The 26,669-nt window shown below is 38.8% G+C and overlaps 1 protein-coding gene across 4 annotated transcripts in view; it reads right to left on the bottom strand.

Annotated features, from left to right (window-relative positions):
* The window catches only part of UNC5C (unc-5 netrin receptor C), a 365,666-nt gene that overhangs the window by 120,920 nt on the left and 218,077 nt on the right, over positions 1 to 26,669 (bottom strand). For all 4 annotated transcript variants that reach the window (XM_058721861.1, XM_058721862.1, XM_058721863.1 and 1 more), the window contains exon 3: positions 9,998 to 10,141. In XM_058721861.1, coding sequence (XP_058577844.1) covers positions 9,998 to 10,141 — 144 coding nt within the window. The remainder of the gene's footprint in view (positions 1 to 9,997; positions 10,142 to 26,669) is intronic.

Here is a 26,669-nt window from a genome sequence, read left to right as displayed (position 1 = left end):
GTGGGTCCCATTTAAGAGTTGAGGAAGACTCTTCCAGGTGGTAAGGAACAGATATTACAAATAGCTTGTATTTGAAATGAATGTATTGCACTCAGGAAACAAGGAGACTGGTGTGGTTGGAGTAGGCCAAGCAATGGAGAGAGAGGAACCCGAGGCCTTATTACACTTCTGCACTAAATAATAGTGAGCTTCTGACATTATGCCTATGGAAAAAAAGACAGTTTTGTGAACTACTACCTGACATAAACATTATTGTCCTCCCCTCTCCTATTTGTACCCAGAGTGTTCATTAAAGCCTGGACTCTGTCCAGCTGGTCAGACCAACTTCTTCATATACCAGCTGTGAACTCAGGCAGGATTTTTAAATCTCCCTTTGTTGTCGGTTTTCTCATCTGTAAAATAGTGATTAGTATACCTGTCACATAGGATTGTTCCAAGGACTGAATGAGCTAGTCCATGTGAGTGTTGGTCAAAAGGTATAGACTTTCGGTTACAAATGAATACGTTCTAAGGATATTTTTCTGCAGCATGGTGACTACAGTTAATCACATTGTATTATGTATTTGAAATTTGCTGAGAGAATTGACTTTAAGTACTTTCACTAAAAAAAAAAAAAAAAGATAACCATGTAAGGAGAAAAATAAGGTGATTGAAACAGTGTCACCATTTTTATCGTTATTCTATAGTACTTCTGTCCAGTACCAGTTGCATGGGGCTATCAAGCAATTGATGTGGGGCTAGTCTTAATGCAGAAGTTCTATAATTGTAAACACATCAGATCTCAAAGATCCTTGGACAATGCTGTTCTGGATAGCATGCTAGACACTACAGACTCATAAATATGAACAAGGCTTGGTCCAGACCCCACAGGTGGTCACAAGGTGGCTCTGATCTCAGGGAAAAGGACAAGGGAGCTATGAGAGACAGCAGAGAGGGCCAACCTAATCCTCCTTAATTCTTCCCAGGAACTATCAAATTCCAATCTGTAGCCAGTGGCCTTTGTGATTTATTGGTTTGCACACAGAATAAAGAAGACATTCTTAGGAACCATCCTGCCACTCCCAGGAAGACGGATTCTCTGTGCACATAAATCCACTGTAACTCCTGAACTGTAGGGGAGGGGTGACCATATGGAGTGTCCCTCCATCCTCAGGCAAGGGGGAAAATTACAATCTAATTGTATGTGAATTGGCAGGGAATTTCGTCCTCTAGGATTGAGAACCAAGGCCTGACACATGAAGTTGTAAAACAAGAAGATACTGTTTAGTTTTTGATGTTAACTTAGTATTGGTAAGTTTCAAAATGCACAAATAAAGTTTAAATCATTATGTCTGTTGTTATGAACACCTATTATCATTCACTGAGCATTTGTTTTGTGTCTGGCACTATTCCAGATGCTTTACAAGTTTATCCAATTTAATCTTGAAATAACCCTATCATTTGCATTTCACGGTTGATGAAACTAAGGCTCAGAGAGGTTAAGTCATGTGACCAAGGTCATATTAGTAAGTGATGGAACTAGGATTTGAACGTAAGTCAGCCTGGGTCCAAAACTTGTGCTCTAACCAGTCCACTGTGCTACTGACACTATTATCCCTCCCCACTAACAACAACAACAACAAACACATCCCCAACAATCACCACAGCAAAACAGCAGCCTTAGTGAAATCAAGACATATCCCAAAGAATGACAGTGTTTGTTAACATTTTGCCTGAATTATGGTCCTGCCTTAATACTAGGAATTTTCCCATTGGCTTTATAAAAAGAGAGGCTGGAAGAAACGACCTAATGAAACTGGTAGCTATCTTACCATAAAGGCTCCTTGGATAGTTACTACAGTGTCCGTTTGAGGTCTCTCAGAAGAAAGTCCTCTCTTTGCAATGGAAGCCACAGCTCCCACATAAGACCCCAGCCCTCCAGAAAATGTGCACGATTCTAGAGCAAGCATGTCATGTTCTCAGCTCATGCCTGGCTAAATTCTAACTCTTAGGTTTCCTTTTTTTGCCCCTCTGTCTTAATTGTGTCGCAAATTGGTTTTATATTTTATATAGTTTGAATAAATAAAATATTATAAGCAGATAAACAGAGCCAATATTCATTCCTGCTTTAGAAACTTCTGAAAATAGAGCTTTTTAATGAAAGAATGATGAGCCTCTCCATCGTATACGTGAGTATACATCTAATTAGGTGAGAGGTAATTGCATTTATTTAACCTTAGCATCAGAGTTATCTCTGTCGGAGATAAATTTAAGCTTTAATTGCAGTTTATGTGATGGCCATCTGTCAAATATTACTGGGCAAAGCCCCACAGCTCACTTGAAACAGGGCAAACTAGAAAATTTGCAACTTTGTGCAACATTAGCACAAACTCACATTGTAGGAATCAGCCCTGCCAGAGATCACCGAAATTTAACCCCTCCTTTTTTAGCGTCATAAAAATCTACATGAATAAATCTTTACATGTTGGATGGTCATCCTCGGCCACACACATATGAATTCAGTAAAATATGGAAGTACAGGCAAACTGCTCTTCAGTCTTATTGCATGAAGATGAAAAGGTGTTATGGGCAAATTAACCTCTTACTAGAACAGTTTGTTTGGTTATTATTTGAAAATGTCAAATTATATTTAGTGAAGTTTGTATAATATGTTGCAAAGAAAGATGGGGTTCTTACAGATATTTAATATTTATGTGGAGAATAGGGACATACATATAGATTGTGTGTGTGATATACATACGACATATACATATACCGTGTACTATGACATGACGTATATATATTTGTATATATAAATGAAATTAGCACAAGATATTCATCACTTGGAACTATGCAGTCCTTAAACTTCAGCTTCTAGCCAAGCCAATTTAATATGGAATATAAATTGGCAATTTTAAATATTTATTGTAACTGGTATTAATGAACACATAGCAATGAAAGATAAAGATACAGTCATATCATTGTGTTGCTTTTGATTGTAATTAGAAGCTAACTTTGTTGGGTTTCTTTTATATATATTTATTTATTTTATGGAAAGTGCAAGTGGGGTTGGGCGGAGAGATGGGGATCTGAAGAGGGCTCTGTGCTGACAAGCTGACAGCAAGCAGTGAGCCTGATGTAGGGCTCGAACTCACGAACTACAAGATCAGGACCTGAGCCAAAGTGGGACACTCTACCGACTGAGTCACCCAGCTGCCCCTAGAAGCTAACTTTGAATTCATTTAAATATTTGACCAAAACAATTAGTTTCTTATTTCCTTTAAAAATATTTGAAACTACCTTTTTTCTTCATGATTAATAAAGTATTCAAGATTTGTGGCAGATGACTGCAGTGGATATGGGGTATGCTACTGAGACCCCTTTTTAGGACTGATCCCACCCATTGGGAGTGTTGCCCTCAGCTGCTGAAAGCTGACTTGACCCAGGACACACAATTGGGTAGGGGCCCACATCCATGGACTAGTCTATGTGGAGGAATAAAGCCTCATTGACCCACTATATCTCATGGTGGGGCAACTCTAAAGGGCCATTTGAGCTCCAGAGCTCCCTATGGGGCCATCCTTTGTCCTGAAGCTCAAGTCCCCCTTTTGCTCAATCCTACTGCCCACATATCTCCACCAGTATTGTCCCAAAGAGTACTCTTTTTTTTTTTTTAATTTATGAAATTTACTGTCAAATTGGTTTCCATACAACACCCAGTGCTCATCCCAAAAGGTGCCCTCCTCAATACCCATCACCCACCCTGCCCTCCCTCCCACCCCCCATCAACCCTCAGTTTGTTCTCAGTTTTTAACAGTCTCTTATGCTTTGGCTCTCTCCCACTCTAACCTCTTTTCTTTTTTTTTTTTTTTTCCTTCCCCTCCCCCATGGGATTCTGTTACGTTTCTCAGGATCCACATAAGAGTGAAACCATATGGTATCTGTCTTTCTCTGTATGGCTTATTTCACTTAGCATCACACTCTCCAGTTCCATCCACGTTGCTACAAAAGGCCATATTTCATTTTTTCTCATTGCCACGTAGTATTCCATTGTGTATATAAACCACAATTTCTTTATCCATTCATCAGTTGATGGACATTTAGGCTCTTTCCATAATCTGGCTATTGTTGAGAGTGCTGCTATAAACATTGGGGTACAAGTGCCCCTATGCATCAGTACTCCTGTATCCCTTGGATAAATTCCTAGCAGTGCTATTGCTGGGTGATCGGGTAGGTCTATTTTTAATTTTCTGAGGAACCTCCACACTGCTTTCCAGAGCGGCTGCACCAATTTGCATTCCCACCAACAGTGCAAGAGGGTTCCCGTTTCTCCACATCCTCTCCAGCATCTATAGTCTCCTGATTTGTTCATTCTGGCCACTCTGACTGGCGTGAGGTGATATCTGAGTGTGGTTTTGATTTGTATTTCCCTGATAAGGAGCGACGTTGAACATCTTTTCATGTGCCTGTTGGCCATCCGGATGTCTTCTTTAGAGAAGTGTCTATTCATGTTTTGTGCCCATTTCTTCACTGGGTTATTTGTTTTTCGGGTGTGGAGTTTGATGAGCTCTTTATAGACTTTGGATACTAGTCCTTTGTCCGATATGTCATTTGCAAATATCTTTTCCCATTCCATTGGTTGCCTTTTAGTTTTGTTGGTTGTTTCCTTTGCTGTGCAGAAGCTTTTTATCTTCATAAGGTCCCAGCAGGGTTCATTTTGCTTTTAATTCCCTTGCCTTTGGGGATGTGCCGAGTAAGAGATTGCTACGGCTGAGGTCAGAGAGGTCTTTTCCTGCTTTCTCCTCTAGGGTTTTGATGGTTTCCTGTCTCACATTCAGGTCCTTTATCCATTTTGAGTTTATTTTTGTGAATGGTGTGAGAAAGTGGTCTAGTTTCAACCTTCTGCATGTTGCTGTCCAGTTCTCCCAGCACCATTTGTTAAAGAGACTGTCTTTTTTCCATTGGATGTTCTTTCCTGCTTTGTCAAAGATGAGTTGGCCATACGTTTGTGGGTCTAGTTCTGGGGTTTCTATTCTATTCCATTGGTCTATGTGTCTGTTTTTATGCCAATACCATGCTGTCTTGATGATGACAGCTTTGTAGTAGAGGCTAAATTCTGGGATTGTGATGCCTCCTGCTTTGGTCTTCTTCTTCAAAATTACTTTGGCTATTCGGGGCCTTTTGTGGTTCCATATGCATTTTAGGATTGCTTGTTCTAGTTTCGAGAAGAATGCTGGTGCAATTTTGATTGGGATTGCATTGAATGTGTAGATAGCTTTGGGTAGTATTGACATTTTGACAATATTTATTCTTCCAATCCATGAGCAGGGAATGTCTTTCCATTTCTTTATATCTTCTTCAATTACCTGCATAAGCTTTCTATAGTTTTCAGCATACAGATCTTTTACATCTTTGGTTAGATTTATTCCTAGGTATTTTATGCTTCTTGGTGCAATTGTGAATGGGATCAGTTTCTTTATTTGTCTTTCTGTTGCTTCATTGTTAGTGTATAAGAATGCAACTGATTTCTGTACATTGATTTTGTATCCGGCAACTTTGCTGAATTCATGTATCAGTTCTAGCAGACTTTTGGTGGAGTCTATCAGATTTTCCATGTATAATATCATGTCATCTGCAAAAAGCGAAAGCTTGACTTCATCTTTGCCAATTTGGATGCCTTTGATTTCCTTTTGTTGTCTGATTGCTGATGCTAGAACTTCCAGCACTATATTAAACAGCAGCGGTGAGAGTGGGCATCCCTGTCGTGTTCCTGATCTCAGGGAAAAAGCTCTCAGTTTTTCCCCGTTGAGGATGATGTTAGCTGTGGGCTTTTCATAAATGGCTTTTATGATCTTTAAGTATGTTCCTTCTATCCCGACTTTCTCAAGGGTTTTTATTAAGAAAGGGTGCTGGATTTTGTCAAAGGCCTTTTCTGCATCGATTGACAGGATTATATGGTTCTTCTCTTTTTTTTTGTTAATGTGATGTATCACGTTGATCGATTTGCGAATGTTGAACCAGCCCTGCATCCCAGGAATGAATCCCACTTGATCATAGTGAATAATTCTTTTTATATGCTGTTGAATTCGATTTGCTAGTATCATATTGAGAATTTTTGCATCCATATTCATCAGAGATATTGGCCTGTAGTTCTCTTTTTTTACTGGGTCTCTGTCTGGTTTAGGAATCAAAGTAATACTGGCTTCATAGAATGAGTCTGGAAGTTTTCCTTCCCTTTCTATTTCTTGGAATAGCTTGAGAAGGATAGGTATTATCTCTGCTTTAAACGTCTGGTAGAACTCCCCTGGGAAGCCATCTGGTCCTGGACTCCCAAAGAGTACTCTTTAACATCCTCTCTGTGTGCATGTCCCTATCCCAGAATCTACTTCACAGAGAATCCACAAAAGACAGAGGAAAATCTCCATAGATATGCTCAGAGAGGAAAGATTAATGTATAGCATTTTAATAAACTTCACTGGGAGATTTTTATTAACAGTTTTAATTCAACAAAATTTATTAAACATCTATGATGTTCTAGGCGTTAGGCTAAGCACAAAAGATATAAAGTTAAGCAAAACTGAATTAAGCAGAATTTATCTCAAAGAACTTGCTGGCATGAAACACAGACATTCCAACCAGTGAATATAATTTAATTGAGACAAGCCTTGTGTTAAGAGGATGGGCAAAGTGTTCTGAAGGTATAAGAGAAAGGGATGCCTGTCTCTCTGGAGACCCAGGAGACAGAAAAGAGTTCATGAGGACGTCTGAAACAAACTCTTCAAACATCTCTTGAATCATTCTTTCCTCTCTTTCTCTCACATCTCACATCCAATCTTTCAACAAAAGCTATTACCTCTGCCTTTAAATGTAAAATAGTCCTCCCTGTCCACCATTCTGCTTTCTGAGGTTTAAGTTACCCACCGTCAACTGCAGTCGAGGAGCGGTTGTTCCCTTTTCTGACTTATCATGAGAAGGCTGACAGTAGACTAATACCACATCACGACACCTGTGCTGTTCATCTCCTGACGCAGGCATTTTATCACCTCACATCATCACAAGAAGGAGAAGGACAGCACAATGAGGTATTTTGAGACAGTGCATGCTCATAACTTTTATCATAGTATATTGTTATCATTTTTCTTTTTTAAAAAATGTTCATTTATTTTGAGGGAGACAGTGTGAGTGGAGGAGGGGCACAGAGAGAGGGAAAGAGAGTATCCCAAGCAGGTTCCATACTGTCAGTACAGAATCCAATGTGGGGCTTGAACTCATGAACTGTGATATAATGACGAGCCAAAATCAAGAGTCGGACGCTTAACCGACTGAGCCACCCAGCACCCTTATAATTTTTCTCTTTTTTCTTTACTTATTGTTGTTAATCTCTTACTATGCCTAGTTTATGAATTAAACTTTCTCATAGGTATATATAGAAAAAACATAGCACGTATAGGGTTTGGTACTATCTGCGGTTTCAGGTATGTACTGAGGTTCTTGGAACACATCTCTCCCCCTCCCCCCTCCCTCCTCCCCCCACCCCGGGGAAGGGAGACTATTGTATCTAGGATCCAGGTTATGCCACTTTCACTGCTGCTTATCTATGCAAGCTTACCGTCCCTCATAGACACAGCCTCATAACTGGTCTTTGTGCTTCTACTCTTCATCTATTCTAAGCACAAGTCATGATTCTGCTGACATGGAAGTCAAATCATGAATTCCTCTGCTGAAAACATTCTAAAGTTCTCTTCTCAAAATAAGAACCAAAGATGTTACACCTACAGTGTCCTGGGCCATCTGCCTAGGATAACCAGCACACTCCTGCCCCAGGGTATTTGTATTTTTGATACTTGCAGCTCCCTCTGCCTAACTCCCCTTCCCCTCCTCCTTCAGGTTTCTTCAACTGTCAGCTTCTTCCAGAGGAATTCCATGACTACCCTCCCTGAGCACAATATACCCCCCTTTCCTGCTTTACTATTTAAAACAATTTTTTTAATGTTTATTTATTTTTGTGATATAGAGCATATGGTGGGGGAGGAACAGAGTCAGGAAGACACAGAATCTGAAGCAGGGTCCAGACTCTGAGCTGTCAGCACAGAGCCTGACACGGGGCTCAAACCCACAAACTGCAAGATCATGACCTGAACTGAAGTCAGGTGCTTAACCCACCCAGGCGCCCCTACTTTTCTCTGTAGCACTTACCATCTGCTCTGTGCCTGATTAGTAGTTGCTTTATTTAGAGTTCGCCCTTGTTTACCTGAAAGTAAACCTCCATGAGGGCAGGGATCATTACATGTTTGCTTTTGGCTCCATACCCAATAGGTACAACTGTCCCAAGAACAGAGTAAAAGCTTACTAAATATTGTTAAATAAATGAATGTTTACAAAAATGAAGGGAAGTAAGAGAAGGTTGAAACCCTTCACTGTGAACAGTAGCTGGAAAGCATGGAAATCAAAGTATTTCAAATGTACTGTGACTAAAATGGAAACATTCTTTGTGGTTGACACTGAAAATACAGGTTGCATATATAAACCATGAAATATAGTTGTCAGGGGCCGAACTGTTCACACGTTGATGTCCTAACCGTCAGGACTCCAGAACGTGGCTTTATTTGGAGATAAGGCCTTTAAAGAGGTGATGAAGTTACAATGAGGCCTTTAACCCAATAGGACTCCTGTCTTTATAGGAAGAGAAATGCGGGCCAGGACGGTTGCAGAGGGAAGACAGTGCAAACATGTGGAGACAAGCATCCACGAGCCCAGGAGAGAAGCTTTCAGAGGAGACAGCATTGCTGGCACCTTGATCTCAGACCTGTAGCTTCCAGAACTGTGAGAAGAAGATTTCGGCTGGTTATGGCACCCAGGCTGTGGCACTCTGTATGCCAGCCCTAGCAGACTCGGACGACGGCATATGGCATTAATGGTAAGGAATTTTTCCTTTATCTCCAAGCTACTGTAACATTTTAGCAGGGAGGGAAGTGATCTGGGCAGAGACCTGAGTTTCAGGAAGAACGCACTGTGGTAATATGGAGGATGGTCTAGAAAAGGGAAATAAGTGGAGCCATTGAGACTAGCTGGGGCGTGTATGCAATGGTTGGGATCTAGATCAAGTAGGAGGGAAGGGAAGAGGCAGGTACGGAACTGGGAGAACCCTCAGAGCCAAGACTATTGGGACTCAGTGACGTGTTGGGGGGTGATACTGACATCCACCACAAGACAGAATTTAGTCAAATGCAGACATTCAAAAGAGTTCAGATCATATAATTGACATGGATTTCAGTGGTCTCATACTTGGGAAAACTTCTCAGTATGGAACCTTAAGACAGATTAAAGCAGCATTCATTGCTGCTCAAGATGTGAATAGCACTCCTTCAGAAAAGGGGCCTGCAAAAAACAGCTGCAGGCTACATCTTTTTCTTAGGGATAATATGTATTAGCATATTTAAAAATCCGAGAATTTTGCAATGAATAAACCTATTTAACTTGGCCCCCAAAAAACTATTTTCCACATTTATTTGATTATGGAACGCTTTTTTGTGAGGCATTTCCTAACCTCTCCCTAAACATGAATACTCTAGAATTTAACACAGTTTGGAAAATAGTGCTGTGTTCTGATGCACTAGAATGGTTCCAAAAATGAATAGAGAAGCTTTGTATGGGTCATTTCTATTTCCAATAACAAAACTAATCAACATTGTCTTAACACACTGGCAGAATAAACTTATTAAAGGAATACAGTTTGGTTTTCCTGTAGCCTAATTATTACCAGATTCAAAAAGAAAATTCAGAATCTTTTGAAAGTACCACTAATTCTTTCACATCCCTAAAGACAAACTAAAAGCGTCTTGAAACAACAACAACCACAACAAAATGGTATCCTGGGGACTTAAGGGGAAAGTGTAGCTCAAGTGCAGAAATCTGGGAGTTTTGACTACGGTTCTTTGAATTTAGAGCAGTTACGGTCTACATTTTTCCACAATCCACCGGTTTCTGAAACCCATGTGGCCCGTGTGCCATGACTCACATGCGATGCGCACATAGGCCTTCCTGCTCTTTGTGGTGCCCGCCGAGCTCCACGCCACACACTGGCACCAGTAATCTTCCGGCCCAAAGAGTTCTTCCACTTGCTGGCGTGAAATTTCAATGCTCACTTCCCGGACAATGAGACCTGCCAAGAGAAAGGAAGACTGAAGTCAGGAAAAGACTAGTACTAACAAAACTCAAACCATCATACCGTGTATTTCCCCCGAGTGATCCGTCTTGATGCCATAGATCAACACACCAGATACTGTCCCTGTCCACCTGTGATTTTTCCTCTGGCCCCAGTTATTGGACTCTCAACTTTTTCATTTTCTTATTTGCTATTTCAAATCTGCTTTCATCAGAAGATGAAAGTCGAATAGATCTATCACTCCACAAAATCACACCTTTTCTCAAATAGCCTGACAAACATTCACCCTCCACTGAGGTATCTTCCTTGGTTTATTCAAACATGAACTTGAATTTCACATCTCCTAAGGATGGTAACCAAATTATATAGGTTGTGGAAAGATAATCTGTGTGCTGTACATAACCTTACAATAACTAAATCTTCCAACTCTTCACATGAAATGACAGAGAATAACCTAAAACTATAATCATAAGTATATAAGTCACAAATATATATAAACACATATCACATTTTTTTATAATATTGTCTGGTACCAAAAAGCTATATACAGTTTTACAACACCTTGTATAGTTTTACAGTAACTAAATCTTCCCCTAACTCTTCACATGACATGAGAATGACCTAAAACTATAATCATAAATGTATATATAAAAATATATATGCCAGGTTTTATTATAATATAAGCTAGTACTTTATAAATATGTGGCAATTATTTAAAACTAAGTTATTTTAATAGTTGCATTTTAGCTATTAAGGCACACTGTTTTCTTTAAAAAATACCAGCCTTAAGTTAACAAATCCCTGCTATTTTATCCAAAGAATGTGTGACTTTAAAGTTTTCATGCACAGTATTTTGAAAGCCCAAATGTTTCTCTATAATTGTAATGTAACCAAAATCCTCTGAAAGTGGCTTCCAGCTAAAATGCTCAAATAATTGGATTTTATTTTACAGCATTATATCATCCTAAATAACAAAAAATGAACTAAGAATCTGAGATTATCATTTTAGGAGTATTTATCTTAATGTACCTAAGCCTATTTCTTAGAGTCATTCTGCAATGTGCTTCTTTGCACTGAGCAAGAAGGATCATCTGATCAATGCACGTGGACAATTGCCAGTTTGCCTGCGCACACTTTCCGTATGAGGTACCTGTGGAGAGTATTGGCAGGGACATCCTGAGGGACTAGAAGAATTTGACTGGGTTAAGTATAAGCACAGTAAGAAAGATTAAATATATTTCTTTGTACTTTCTATTCATGCATGCATTCATTCATTCATTCATTGCACAAATATTTAATATCAATTATGGAAAAGGTATTGCCCTAGGCACTTGTGAATCTCTGATGAGTAAGATAGTCCTTACCCTCAATGAACCTATATTATTGTGCAGAGGGTACATATTAACTACAGATTATACAATTTATTATTTAATTACAACTGTGTTCAATGCTGCAAACAAGAAGTATAGTGAAAATGAGAGTGAATAACAAGGAACTCAACTTAGTACGAAGGATCCAACGTGAGTTAACTTGGTTAAATTATCTAAGGAGAGGGTCGGAAGATATGGGAAGACGCAGGAAAGAGAATGAGGAGATTGAGAACCCAGGAGAAGACAACTGAGCACCAGACACAGAGATGGTGGCATGAGATGAAGCTAGGGAGAAGAAAAAGATAGGTTAATATATATTCTTGTAGACCGGTGGTTCTCAAAGTGTAGCCCCGGAACAGTTTCACCAGCATCACCTGGGAACTTGTTGGAAGTCAAATTCTTGGGTCCCACTCCAGACTCAAATTGAGTATGAAACTTTGAGAGTTGAGCCCAGCAATTTTGGTTTAACAAGCACTCCAAGAATTCTGATGCATGCTACAGTTTGAGAACCTCAGCTGCACTCCATGTTCAGAATTTGGGATTTCTTTCTGAAAGTCATGGACATCATCAAAGTGTGTTAAGCATGCAGATGATGTAATCAGATGAGAATGTAAATATAAATATATATGCACACATATATATGTGTATATTTGTGTATATATACACACATCCACATATATATGACTATGTTATGAATATGAAAAATATGAATATTAGGAATTTTTAGTTCCTAAATGTTATGATTTATTAAACTATTTGCATGACTTCTTGGTATAGGTGACATGAAGAGTACAAGAGTATTCCAGAACTTGTCCTAAAACTGAGACCATGCTCAAATGGGTCAAAGCCCTCAGGAAAAATAAGGAACACTCAATATGAATGGATGCTGTTCCACTAGGGAAATAAGCAATATTTTCTATCAGGAACTGCAGGGACTTGAGTCATAGAAACAACTAAGTCCTTAGATCCACTCAAGAGCCCCTGAACTGAAATGAAGCCCAGGAAAGTGAATTTTATAAGCCAAGGCAGGGCAAGATCCTGAAGGGGCAACTCTGTGGCCAAAAATGTATTAAATATATTTAAAGTTATTGTTTAAAGTCTTGGAAATTAGTATCCTTTATGCTTATACAGTGATCAGTTTAAAAACTTTTTTAATGTTTATTCATTTTTTTGAGAGAGAGAGAGAGAGAGAGCATCAGTGGGTGAGAGGCAGAGAGAAGGAGACACAGGATCTGAAGCAGGCTCCAGGCTCTGAGCTGTCAGCACAGAGCCTGACATGGGGCTTGAATTCACAAATCGTGAGATCATGACCTGGCCGAAGTTGAACGCTTAACTGACTGAGCCACCCAGGCACCCCCACAGTGGTCAGTTTAAAAAGAATTTTCAAGACACTGGCATATCTAAGTCCCTCACTCCTCTATGAAAAGATCGGTGTGTTATTTTAGTCAATGTCTAAATAATAGAACAATCTCCACAGCATAAATCCCAACTTATTAACGAATAATGCTACTTCCCTTCCTCTTTCCTAGTCTCTGCTTAGGCCCTCTCATTTCCTGTCTTACTGCAATTATATTCTCATTTTCTGATATCTAGGAGTTCATGGAAGGATGGCACACAGCTTTCCCCCTCACCTCTGCCCCACCCTTCTTTTTTATTCCACTCTCTGGCATTTAATACTTTTGCCTGTTTTACTTGTTTATACCTTCTCTCTTCATGCAGAAATTCAGTTACTGGAAAGAAAACTCTTCCTTTAAAAGCTGTTGCAGTAAATTTACAGTCACCAAAGGGCTGGTAAACCTGTAGTGTGTATTTCCTCAGAACTATAACGGTTCTTTCCAAAATGCAGGGCAGCAACAAATGGGCTCAGGATATTAAAACCACATACAAATATTTTGTGTCCCAAGATGATAACATCAGGCTTTATTCCCCCTCCTTTTACTTAAAGCAATTACAGGAAACCTAATTAAATGCTAGGGGGAACTTCACTAGGGCCACTGTATCCTTCAGCCCAAATAGGCTCATGGATGTTTCTGCTGACCACAAATCTGAGGCCTTTTAAGAAGCCACAGACCGACCCTCCTGCTACAGGGATTATTCATAGTATGAATGTTCTGAATTGTGTGGCTCAGGCTCCCTGTGGGTGCAGGAGTCAAACACACACCGATTTTTGTCTGTAGCTTGATAGACGCCCCATTCAGGAGGAGCTGGATTAATTTGTTGGGTACACTTGTCCTGCCACATGCCCAGAGTTTACATTCCAACTTTTGGTCAACCACACTAGCACAAGAACTGAAGCAGGAAGCCTCTAAACACTTCCAGCGTAGAATTCCCTACAATCAACTGCATTATTCAAGCTCTGAGTTCCTTGGTAATGTACCATCTTTTCATTACCAGAGGTAAGTTCTTTACCTACGACATTCTGCTCGTCGGCCCAGAGGCTAGTGGTTTGGCTAAAAGTAGGTAATATCCTTTCTCTTTGAAAGTAAAATTTGAAATCTGCTTGAAGTCTTGAGATGGAAAAAGCAAGCTGCCTTGAAATTTGTAATGCCATCAGCATCACTTCCAAGGCGGGTTGCTTTGAAGAGCATTTGGGAACTTGAAATTGGTTTCAGGTTACTTAAGGATGGGGGTGGAATGCTTCTTTCTACAGATTTACTCAAATACAAATGTGTATTTTCCATCACGTCTGATAAGATCAAAGATTTTCCATCAGCATTCTTCCTTTAATAGTGGCATCTCAAGGATGCATGCTGTTTGAAGTTTGCAGTGATCTGCTTTTATAAGAGGATTTATTGTGGCGTGGGAGCTAGAGTGCAGGCAAGTAATTAGCATGCTATATCAAGAAGTCTTATAATGAATATGAATATGCACTTGCTAATAGGGAATTTCAAATGATTTTAGAAATCCAGATGCAAATGCAACCCTCTTATTGGATCTTTGTGAGGCTATACATGCATATGCAATAAAATCTGGTAAATTATATGTATCCCTTATCTTTAGCATAATTTTAATTTTATAATAGTGGTCAGGCAGCACAAATAGTGTTTTTCTAGAGATTATTATAAAGTGAGCACAAATGCATGACAAATCCTGTTGTATAATTATTTAAAACAGTATCTATATCCCCCCCCAGAAGTATAATCTGTAGTACTGTCAACAAACATTAAAAGTCCACTGTTGTCAAAAAGTATGTTATTTAATACTTTTTTATCTCCAGTATCTCCAGCATCCTGCTGTTCATTTATCTCATTTATTAGGTGATACTCCAAAATCATGCATCATCTCAAAAGATTTTTTAAGATGTGGTCATCACAATCTGATCAGTTCCTCTCAAACTATTTCTTTTCAGATGTCCCCTCACCTACCCAGACAGGATTTTCCTTTGAAGATGATCCCAAGCCACTTATGCCCAAGTTTCCCCACACCCTACCTGCAGTGGGCCCCTGTAGTTCACAGGGGTTTTCCCTGGTGTGTATCTCATGGTCCCTATATTCCCTGGAGTCAGTGGCCCAGTTCTTCCCAGAGAAATGGGCCCCATCCCACCCACAGCTTAGGCCTCAATAAACTGACTTGGGCTTTCTCTTCCTCATGGATATGGACTGGACAGACCATCTGACTCTCCCAAAACAGACTGACCTTGTTAACAGAAGCCTTTGATCTCTGCTTGGACTTCTTTTTGGCCATTGCTGTTACTAATAATGGCATGGATGAACAGTCTCATCCATTTTTGTTGACTATAAGAGGCCTCTTCCTTTTATCTCTGGAGGTGACCAACCATTATTCCTGCCTCCCCATTCCTTATCCTCTTTGTCTTTTTGTAAACATAAAATTGAAATAAAGAAGTTGTTTCACACAAAACAAACAAACCAACAAAATAAAATGTGGCCATCAAATCCTTGCCTTCTGATACCCCATGTATGTTTCACTAAAAAGCATCCTAACCCCACATTAGACTTAGGTGTTATGTATACCCGAGTTGTAGTTCTCATTCTTCTCAATTACTTTTTCTTTCATACAGCAAAGGGAAGGTTTGAGACATCATGTTGCATAGACCTGGCAATTCGGCTTCCTCTACACTCTCCCTGTTGGGAGAAGTGCTGCAAAGGTCACTCTACCAAATCTCATTATAGTACATTCACAGGACAGAGAGTGGTGGGAAACGCATGAAGTTACAGGTAGGGATGATCTGGGATATATTACAACACTTTATTGAATTAGTGTGGTCTCTTTTTCATGCTTTCTCCCAGAGCTTAATCCTATTAGTTTTCACTAATATGATCTAAACTAAGATACATATCTGTTCTAGATGTCTTAATACAAATTAAATCACACAAAATACCAGCATTATTTAAAAGGATGTCACACCAAAAAACAAAAACAAAAACAAAAAAACAAACACAACAACAAAAAACCCTGACAATTATTTCATCAGCTTGTAATTCTCACTAAAATAATCAAAATATAATAACTTGAAAGGCAGACCTTTACTACCAGGACATAGTTTTATGCTACATGACGTCATCTGACAATCTTTAAACTTCATCAGGAAAAGAAGACACTGTAAACACATAATTCATCAACTTTTCTCTGAAATGTGTTCCTTGGATTTTTTTAATATAATATTTAATATATAAACAGTCCATCTAATTAACTAAAATTACTTTGTATAAATGGAAATTACAACTTACTGGTATATTAGATTTATTATAATTTTGTTAAAGTTACATTTATTATCTTTGTGGTCAAGATGAATTTACAAGTCAAAGAGTAACATGACTGGGACTGAATGGTTCAAGGGATTTGTTTGGAAGCATTTCATACCTAGGTCATTGACTTGACTTCCTTTTTACATGATAATTTCTAGTTACTTGGTTCTGTTTGGCATTCCGTGTCCAGAGGACCTGTGTTTTGTTTTGCTATGTTTTGGTTTTGTCTAGAACTGAGAAGAAAATATTTATTGGATGGTGTGTCTGGAGTGGGGAGATTTACGGTGCTTTTAGAAAGCTATGTGACAACCATGGATAAATGCAGCTTACCTTAAAGCTTGAGATGTTAACTGCAAGATGATATTAAAATAGTTATAAATGGTACTTCCTCTGACAACATTAGCACTGCTTTCCCTTTCCTTTGCCGAAGTGTCAGGTTTTAGATGTTACAGGAGAAGCAGTCCTCCTATTTTTGATTAGACTTTCCAACCACCATCAAACTTAGAGCTGTGAGTAATGGTAATTGGAGTGGGGGGTATGCAAAATGCTCTTTCTTACATACAGAGTGGTAATAAATTGATAGATTAATTCTACTAGTTCTGCCCGATCATTTAATTACTATTCTTAACTTTGGTGATAAAAAAAAAACCTGTTGAATGTCTCTTCCAAGAAGTCTTTCTGAGACCAAAATGGGAGCTGAAAAGTTTTCTCTTTTTTTTCTTTTTTAATTTTTTTTTACATTTATTTATTTTTGAGAGACAGAGAGAGACAGAGCACAAGTAGGGGAGGGGCACAGAGAGAGGGATACACAGAATCTGAAGCAGTCTCCAGGCTCTGAGCTGTCAGCACAGAGCCTGACGCGGGGCTCGAACCCACAAACCATGAAATCATGACCTGAGCTGAAGTCGGACGCTCAAACAAATGAACCACCCCGACGCCCCTAAAATTTAACTTCTACCTTGTATGTCAATGTTCTTTAGAGTACAAAGAATAAATTTTGTAAAAATATGACAGCAATTTAATTTGGGAGAACACAGAGCACATTCCATTGAGATAGCAGATACATTACTCTTCTAAATATTTTTTGTGAAACATGAAACTTATTACATATGTATTTGAATGTATATTCCAACATTTTTCTTTAAGGTATAATTCTTAATAATTAAATCATAACTACATGCATTACTTTTTATTTTTATTTCATGCAAAACATTAGTAATTTCTTTTTTTCTCAACTAAAAACAGTTTTTTAAGTTTATTTATTTTGAGAGGGGGGGAGAGAGAGAAAGAGAGGGAGAGACTGCAAGCAGTGGAAGGGCAGAGAGAGAAGGAGAGAGAGAGAATCCCAACAGGCTCCACACTGTCAGAGCCCCACACAGGGCTTGAACTCACAAACTGTGAGATTATAATTTGAGCCAAAACCAAGAGTTGGTCATTTAACTGAGTGAGCCACCCAGGCACACCTAGTAATTTCAATGGAAGTAATTTTACCACAATTAAAAAAAAATCTTGTCCATAAGGGTGGGGAAGAGTGCTGCGTGCATTCTGCGTGCTGCGCACACAGTGGTAAAGAAGGCAGATACGGTCTCTGTCCTTCACAATTCATTGTGGAGACAGTTCTTGAGCCCCTATTTTATGCACTGTCATTTCCAACGTAGCCATCGAGATGAACTCTTTATGGATCCTTTCTGATTAGTTTACTGTCTAATGCAGGAAACAAATGGGAGTTCACTGAATACAGTGACCCTGTCATATGCATTGCATATGGATCCGCACATTAACTGGCACACATATTTGTCCAGTTAATGTACGTTAAATGAATAAATGTCTTATACATAAATCACATGTAAATTTAATTGTAACTCAGAAAAGTAAAAGTAGCTAAAATTTATTGGGCATCTACCATGTGTCTTGGTTAATCTGCATAATAATCCTTGGGAATGGGTATTATTATAATACAGGTAAAGAGCAGAGGTCAGAATTTAAACAATTTTTCATGCAGCCAATCATTACCAAAATCAAGATTTAGATCCATTATTTATCTGAATCCAATGTTCCTGTTCCTTGCACTATACCAACATTCCCCAAATTGTGTCTCAAAAAAGGGTTCTTTGGTCAAATAACTTGGGGATTTCTGTTTACTATGTCTTCCTCTTAGAAACTCAAAATGCTAATCAGCATATTAAAGGCATTGGTCAGAAGTTCTGCCATAAAAAAGTATGTTTAATTTGGACTGCCACCACTTCCTCCAAATTTATTAAACCATATAACCCTACAGTCAACATAAACACAGAGCCCCATATCATCATGTCTTTCAACATAGTTTGGCACTTTCCATATATTTATTTATTGAATAAAAGTAATCTACTATTTGGAAAATTCTGAAACCCCCCCTAAATAAAGCTATAGTGAAATAGTTTCACATGGAGAGATCAGGGTAAACATGGGGAAGTGGAATATTTAAGTTTGATGCTGAAGCATGGATTGGGTTTAAAGACTTAGAGAAAAATCAAAGACACTTCAGGAGGATAGAATAGCACAAAGCCAAAGGGCACAGATGAAAAAGCATGGAGCACTACAGGGGAGAAGAGTTTACAGAAACCAACTAAAGAAATAAGGCCGTGGAATTAGAGAGAAGAGAAATTCATGGAGAGCCTTGATTGGCAGCTGGAGAAGTTTATTCTATGGAGTGGGAACCTATAAAAATGGTAAATTGGTAAAATGATGTTTATTCAAGTGACATATGCTTTAAGGAAAACTAATCTGTCTCGACTAGTAAACAAGACTAATCTGATTTACTTTTAATGGAATTTTAATCATTTTAATTTTAATTATGATTACAAAAATTGTTCTTAGATCTGTGATATTACATCAAGTCCTTAATCTTAAGAGCTTAAAAGGAATATTCTTGGTGAGCCTCTGAAAACACTGTCTGACAATGGAAACTAGCACATATATCCAAAATAATAATTACTCATACTGTTGGGCTTTCATTTTGTACTTATCTCATGTGACTTAGAAGCAAACATTGAGATCAATCACCTCTGGATAGATTGCCACTTATAACAGTTCACACACAGTATACTGAGGACAGCTGTTCACTTGTCTTAAAAGCAATATATTTCATACTCTTTAAAAAATTTTTTTAACGTTTATTTATTTTTGAGAGACAGAGAAAGAGAGACAGGGCATGAGTGGGAGAGGTGCAGAGAGAGACGGAGACACGGAATCTGAAGAAGGCTCCCGGCTCTGAACTGTCAGCACAGTGCCCGATGCAGGGCTCAAAATCATGAGCTGTGAGACCACGATCTAAGCCGAAGTTGGACGCTTAACCGACTGAGTCACCCAGGCACCCTGATATATTTCATGTTCTTAAGGAAACCTTTAAACCAAACTAGAAAGGATCATTAAAAAAAATTCAACTCATCCAGGATAATTAATGTTACAACCGGGAGATTAGACAAATATTCACCTAACATACAACAACCTAGTAATTCACTTGGATTAAGATAATAAATTCTTGTTCAATATTTACTATTTGACTTTTGGAAAGTCCTAAATTCATCAGGCCTTGGTTTCTCAACTTATAAAACAAGATAACTTTTTTGTCTTGTTGGCTTGTTGAGAAAAGAAATGGAATAACAGCTATAAAAGTAATTCAAATCTGTTAAATTATATACATGTAGTATAAAAATAACAATTATTTTGACACTATAACTATATTTTATTCACAAAATTACCATTGGAGGTACTAACATAGATTCAGGGAGGGGAGGAGTACTATGATGGGAAATTATATTAGGCACACACCCAAATGAGAAAGACATGGCTAGTTTTGGAACTTTTCAGCAGATTTGGGACAGTCAGGTCTAGGTGGGGACACCAATCACCCAGGGCAATACAGATCTGGCTCTGATATTTAGAAATGATGTTTGAACAGCAGGAAGGAATTCTGGTGATTTTCCTTTAAGTTTCTTGTCTTTCAGCCAAGTAACCCAGGATTTTACCAATCCTCTAGGCTTCCCACTATATTAAAGTGTAGATAAAGTAAAGTTATCCTGGTAAGATGAGTGGAAAAGTCTACTTATTTCGGTAACCAGAATGCTTGCTTGGCTCATCTGTTAGAAATTCCTTATATCCATAGTGCATTATGCAGGTGAGACAGGGACATTAAGCAACTGAATGGAAATTACCAGGTAGGTTAGCACGAACTAATTTGGGGCAGAATAAGCAAACTTTTACATTTTAGTGAAGATTTAAAATTGATGAGTGCAATCACACCTTCTAGGTCTTTCTTCACTTACCAACCAGAACATGAGTTCTATCAGAGTAGAGATTTGTGTCTGTTACATGCTGTCCCTGTGGCATAGAATAATATTCAGCCTCACATTGTGAGCATACAATGAGTATTTACTGAATAAACAAAACAAGATTTTCCCTAGGACACAATACATACTTATTTAAAAGATATATGATTATATCAAAATATTTTTAAAAATTTTTTTTCATTTATTTTTGAGGGGAGGGAGGGGCAAAGAGAGAGGGACACACAGAATCTGAAGCAGGCTCCAGGCTCTGAGATATCAGCACAGAGTCCAATGTAGGGCTCAAACTCACAGACCGTGAAATCATGACCTGAGACGAAGTCGGATGCTTAACTGACAGAGCCACCCAGGCACCTCTCCAAATATATTTTAGAGAAAAGGAATTTTCAGTCATGATGGCACTTGTACCTCCTTCCCTAGCCGGAAAGACATCATCAGACACAACTTTGAATTAAACTTTGAACTGGGTTGGCAGTCACACTGAGAATGGAGTGGGAGGAGCAGAGTTTTCATAATGGTTTTTAGGTTCTTCAAAATTATTTATAATAACTGAGTAAACACAGGTCAAGTACCAGTGAAAATATTTTTTCTTTGTCTTTTAAAGAACTCAAATATGCAAGAGTGACTCATTAATTTACAACAAGAAAGTTTAACTTGTGAAATTCCAAGTAGAAATGAAAAATATTAGCATTTCATATTTTAAGTCAGGAGTAGGTATTTGAATGAACTGCCACTGAAATACCAATTTTCAATTTTAACTTTATATAAGAACTAAGAAATAACTGTGTTCTGATATTTTCAAAATATTTCTATATATTCTAAGATCCTTTTTCAAATCATTCTATTATCATTCCAAAAGGAGACATGATTTAATAAAAACAATGAAACCAAGTATAATACACTTAATTTTTTTCCTTTTTTTTAAAAAATTTTTTTTAACGTTTATTTATTTTTGAGACAGAGAGAGACAGAGTATGAACGGGGGAGGGTCAGAGAGAGGGAGACACAGAACCCGAAACAGGCTCCAGGCTCCGAGCTGTCAGCACAGAGCACCACGCGGGGCTTGAACTCACTGACCGTGAGATCATGACCTGAGCCGAAGTCGGCCGCTTAACCGACTGAGCCACCCAGGCGCCCCTTTTCCTTTTTTTTTTTTTTAAATACAGAATGTCTCCTTGTTTTTTTTGTTGAGTCCAAGTTACATATGCTTAGTTTTTCATAAGCTTATAGGTAGAATTCCAGAAAACAATATTGATCCAGATTTGACAATAAAAGCTTATTTGTTTATTTTTAATGTTTATTTGATTTTGAGAGAGAGATACAGAGTGTGAACAGGGGAGGGGCAGAGAGAGAGGGAGGCACAGAATCCAAAGCAGGCTTCAGGCTCTGAGCTGTCAGCAGAGAGCCTGACGCGGAGCTCAAACCCATGAACCATGAGATCATGACCTGAGCCAAAGTCAGACGCTTAACTAACTGAGCCACTCAGGCGCCTCCCCTCAAAGCTTATTTTTTTTTTTTTTTTTAACATTTTTTATTTATTTTTGGGACAGAGAGAGACAGAGCATGAACGGGGGAGGGGCAGAGAGAGAGGGAGACACAGAATCGGAAACAGGCTCCAGGCTCCGAGCCATCAGCCCAGAGCCTGACGCGGGGCTCGAACTCACGGACCGCGAGATCGTGACCTGGCTGAAGTCGGACGCTTAACCGACTGCGCCACCCAGGCGCCCCTCAAAGCTTATTTTTAATTAATCCTTGGCAATTAAGTTAAGTGAGAGATAACCTTTAGAAAAAGATATGGTTCAAATTCTGTTTTCTCAAGTAACTAGATGTATGACCTTGGGAAAATTCTTTTACCTCACTAAATGTCATTTTCCTAAACAGGAAAATAGGAATTAAAATTCCTAATTCAATGGGTTCTTATAAGGATTAAATGAGGTGATACATGTGAAGCTCTTTGCAGAGTTTACCCTTAATGCGAGCTAACTAACAAGATTTCCGAAGCTAGAATAATTTATGCTACGCTTTGTACTAAATAACTCTCCTCATGTCAGAGGCTTTACAAAATAAGTCCACTTTTCCATCACAACAGCCTCCCAGGGCTGCTCTCCTACATGAACTTTTCTTAGTGATCCAGCCTGCACCTATGTTGAATCTATATCCTCTCAACCATGGCTACTGAGCCATGAGAATAGAGCACAGAGAACACCCACCTGCATTTAAATACCTTGGCTCAGCAGGGGCAACATAACTTTCCCTCATAGACCATTGACCAGAAGTAATCACGTGGCCCTGCGGACCCACAAGGATGCTAGGACTTGCAGTGTTCCCCTATGTCCAGGAAGGACAGGAGAGCGGGATGGTAGTATTAGAAGTCTTACTACATTATAATTGACAAAGCTACTTCAATAGGAAAAACAAGGTGCTGAGTTTTTAAGAAATCACAATCACACTGAAATATCAGTAATTATCAAGTCAAGTGAAATTTAAAAAAATGTTTTCTGTGGTATGAAAGTCTGTACTGACAGAGGGAGCTCAATGTAGAAAAAAATAGATTAGACCAAAAGGAAGAAAAACAGTTTTGAGGCCTGGCGTGGCTACCGTCATGAGTAACTTTGGGTAGGGCATTAAATTTCTCATTTTCTTAAACTTTAAAGTCTTAGAAGGGGCCACAAAAGCAATTCTGGTCAATGGAATGTGAGTGGAAGATACATGTACCTTTTCTTGGCCATACTGGTGAAGAAGCTTGTGGGTCTCCTCCCTGCTGGCTTTCCCTCCCTGCTGGCTGGTTACTGAAGAACATGAGGCCAGAGAGCACAACAGAACCACAAGAGGAGAGGAGTCTGGGTCCAGAACAGACCAAAGGGAACAGAGCTGCCCTACAAGCAAGGGTACATTCCTGGTAGGTAAACAAATGTACCATTCTATTGCTTTTGAACTATTCTATCTTTGGTGGGGTCTGTTACTGCAGCTTACATGATACAGCCTTAAATGATACAGACTATGAATAATATGCTTGGCACACAGGTTTTTCTTTTTTTTTTTTAATTAAAAAAATTTTTAATGTTTATTTGTTTTTGAGACAGAGAGAGACAGAGCGTGAGCAGGGGAGGGGCAGAGAGTGAGGGAGACACATAATCTGAAGCAGGCTCCAGGCTCCAAGCTGTCAGCAGAGAGTCCGACGCGGGGCTTGAACTCATGGACCGTGAGATCATGACCTGAGCCAAAGTCAGATGCTTAACAGACTGAGCCACCCAGGCACCCCCACAGTGGGTTTTTCTAAATGACTACTGGATAAATGGGTGCCAAAAATACTAATCCCACAATGCTTTGGGTCTTTTTTTTTTTTAAACCAAGATTCAGTGCTTAGCTCCAAATTATTAAAAAAATTTTTTTTTTAATTTGGCAACATCTTGTTGGATATACAGAGAAGAACTTCTATTAATTCTGAGAGTTTTCAAATATCTGAATGTGTGATTTTAATATTATGCTCAAAATGCTATAAACCAGAGCAATTTGCTTAGCATGTAACAAAAATATTATTTTCAGGATGGCACGCTTGCAATCGTTTTCAAAATATCACTTCCAACATCATGTTGAACAAATTGGTGTGAAATACTAGGTTATAATGTTTAATTACCAGTATCATTTCTTTACAGGCAATCTTATTTTGATGTTTTCATAAGAGATAGAAAAACTTAAACTTGAACAGGAGAGTGGCACTTGATTCTGAATATTGTGTGTAACTTGTAATGTATTCATGTCCCTTCTGTACCAGCATCACAGAGAAAAAGGAAGAAGAAAAAATAATTGTTTCCTACCATGAGCTCCAATTCACTGAGATATTTATGTAACTGCATTAACACTGCCAACTGAACAAAGAACTTCAGTCATGTATCTTTTCATATCTTCAGGCAAAGTTTAATTCCCCTTCCCTTTTTTTATAAATGATTTCCTTCAAAGGATACACACCCTAGTGGATAAACAATCTTCACGAGAGAACATGAAATTTAGCTATCTAATATGCACAGTTCAGTGTCGTGAGGTGTGGAATCATAGTAAATAATGTTTTGTGATGACACTAACACTAATAAAGATGGTGACATTTTCATGATTAGTCATGTTTTTAGTAAAGGGAAATTAATAGATAGGACTATCCAGTCTGAAAGATACATACAACATGCTGACAAACAAAACTGGGTTTCAGCATAAAATGCATATGTTATATAGATAGTATACACATACACCTAAATTCACTGTGCATGTTTATATGCATATCTTTCATCTAGTATTTTCTTTTCACCTACAAGTTAGAATGCTTTTACTTCATACTCTATTATAAGCCCATTTAGTCACATTTCTGTCAGATCCCACTTGCATATTCAGTGTTGAATAAATCAGTGGCTAATAAATGTCCTTGAAAATGTGTTTAGAAATAAATAATGAATTGCTGTATCTGATCATAAATGCACATTTTTTTTTGCTCTCAGAATCCTACAAAGAATAGCCTGACCTATTACATAAATATATGGAAAAAGAGAAATAATTATAGGCAATCATGTAAAAGGAGCCTGGTTAACCTCTTACTAAATGGATACACTACAGACCAAAAAAATGTTGTCATAACTGTTCAAAAAATTCCACTGCAAAGGAAATACCAAATGAGGATAGGGAGTCAACCTTTTCATCATAAGTGCTTTTTATCACATCTCCATGGGCTTGGGACGCAGGCCCAGCCCCATAGTGTGCAGAACGGCGGGCTGCTCAGAGTTCCAGCCCTACAAGTGTCATCCCTCTCAGGTGAAGGTACCTCTCCAGGTGACCATAGGCACGCTTTCAATTTACGGCAAGATGGTATGACAGGCAGCATGGGAGGACAGCAGCGATGGAAATACAGATCAAGTACAGATAAAAAATATGTCCACCATGGGGCGCCTGGGTGGCTCAGTCGGTTAGGCGTCCGACTTCGGCTCAGGTCACGATCTCGCGGTCCGCGAGTTCGAGCCCCGCGTCGGGCTCTGGGCTGATGGCTCAGAGCCTGGAGCCTGCTTCCAATTCTGTGTCTCCCTCTCTCTCTGCCCCTCCCCCGTTCATGTCTGTCTCTCTCTGTCTCAAAAAATAAATAAACGTTAAAAAAAAAATATGTCCACCTTGACAAATACAAACAAGACTTTTCGGTAACAATGTATGGGGAAGTATCTCTTGACAAATGAGAAGAATACAATCGCTTCTTTCTCATTAATACTTTTCACAATCCCCTTCGGATTCCATCCCAACCTTTCTCCACAATCCAGCATGTCTACACATCCTACATCTATACTTACTCAAATAATACAGATTTATGTCCCCTGCACATACCTTATAAATGTCAACCCATCCTTCCTCAAAGCATCTTGCTACTCAGCAGGTTTCAAATTTGTTTTTAAAATCTATTATGTGGGTGATCCTTCAGCAATACTTTGAAGTGCCTTCCCTATTAAAAGTGAAGAGAGATCTGGTGTCCTAAGAAGAGAAATAATGATAGCTTATGGCTATGATCTCACATCTTCCTGACTATGAAATAATTGTCTCTGCTTGAAAAAAATAGAACACATATGCCCAAGTAAAGAAAAAAACAAAGCAAAATCAAAATTTAGGAGGAAAAAGGGACCACATAAAATCTTGCCAAAGGTTCATGCTTTACATAAAGCTGCAGTTGGGACTTTACAAAGGAAATCTCTGCACTTTTTATTTCTGGTTCAGAGGATTTACATGCTCTTTCTAATGATCTGGGCCTTCAGCACTGGGTAATGTCTCCCAGTCCCCAGCTTAGCACTCATGCAAAATTGAAGCACTTTGGAAGCAGTTTAGTAGCTGCAGATGAATCTCAATGTGCAGGAAAAGGCATAATGGCTGTTTAGCACCAGCTAGGAGAAGCTGAGGAAATCAGGGGGAAAAATCTATTGAACTTAAGCCATCTGGGAAGCCAACTGAGAGCGACTGCATTAACAACATGTTTACATCCCCATTGTGTTGCTAGGCCAAGCAAAAGTGTGTGTGTGTGTGTGTGTGTGTGTGTGTGTGCGCGCGCGCGCGCACAGAGGAAATGATCAGGTGAAATTCTTGTGATTGTATTGTCTATTTTCAT

The sequence above is a fragment of the Neofelis nebulosa genome, chromosome 3, assembly GCF_028018385.1.
Source record: "Neofelis nebulosa isolate mNeoNeb1 chromosome 3, mNeoNeb1.pri, whole genome shotgun sequence".
NCBI lineage: Eukaryota > Metazoa > Chordata > Mammalia > Carnivora > Felidae > Neofelis > Neofelis nebulosa.
This window is presented reverse-complemented; position numbering and strand designations above follow the sequence as displayed.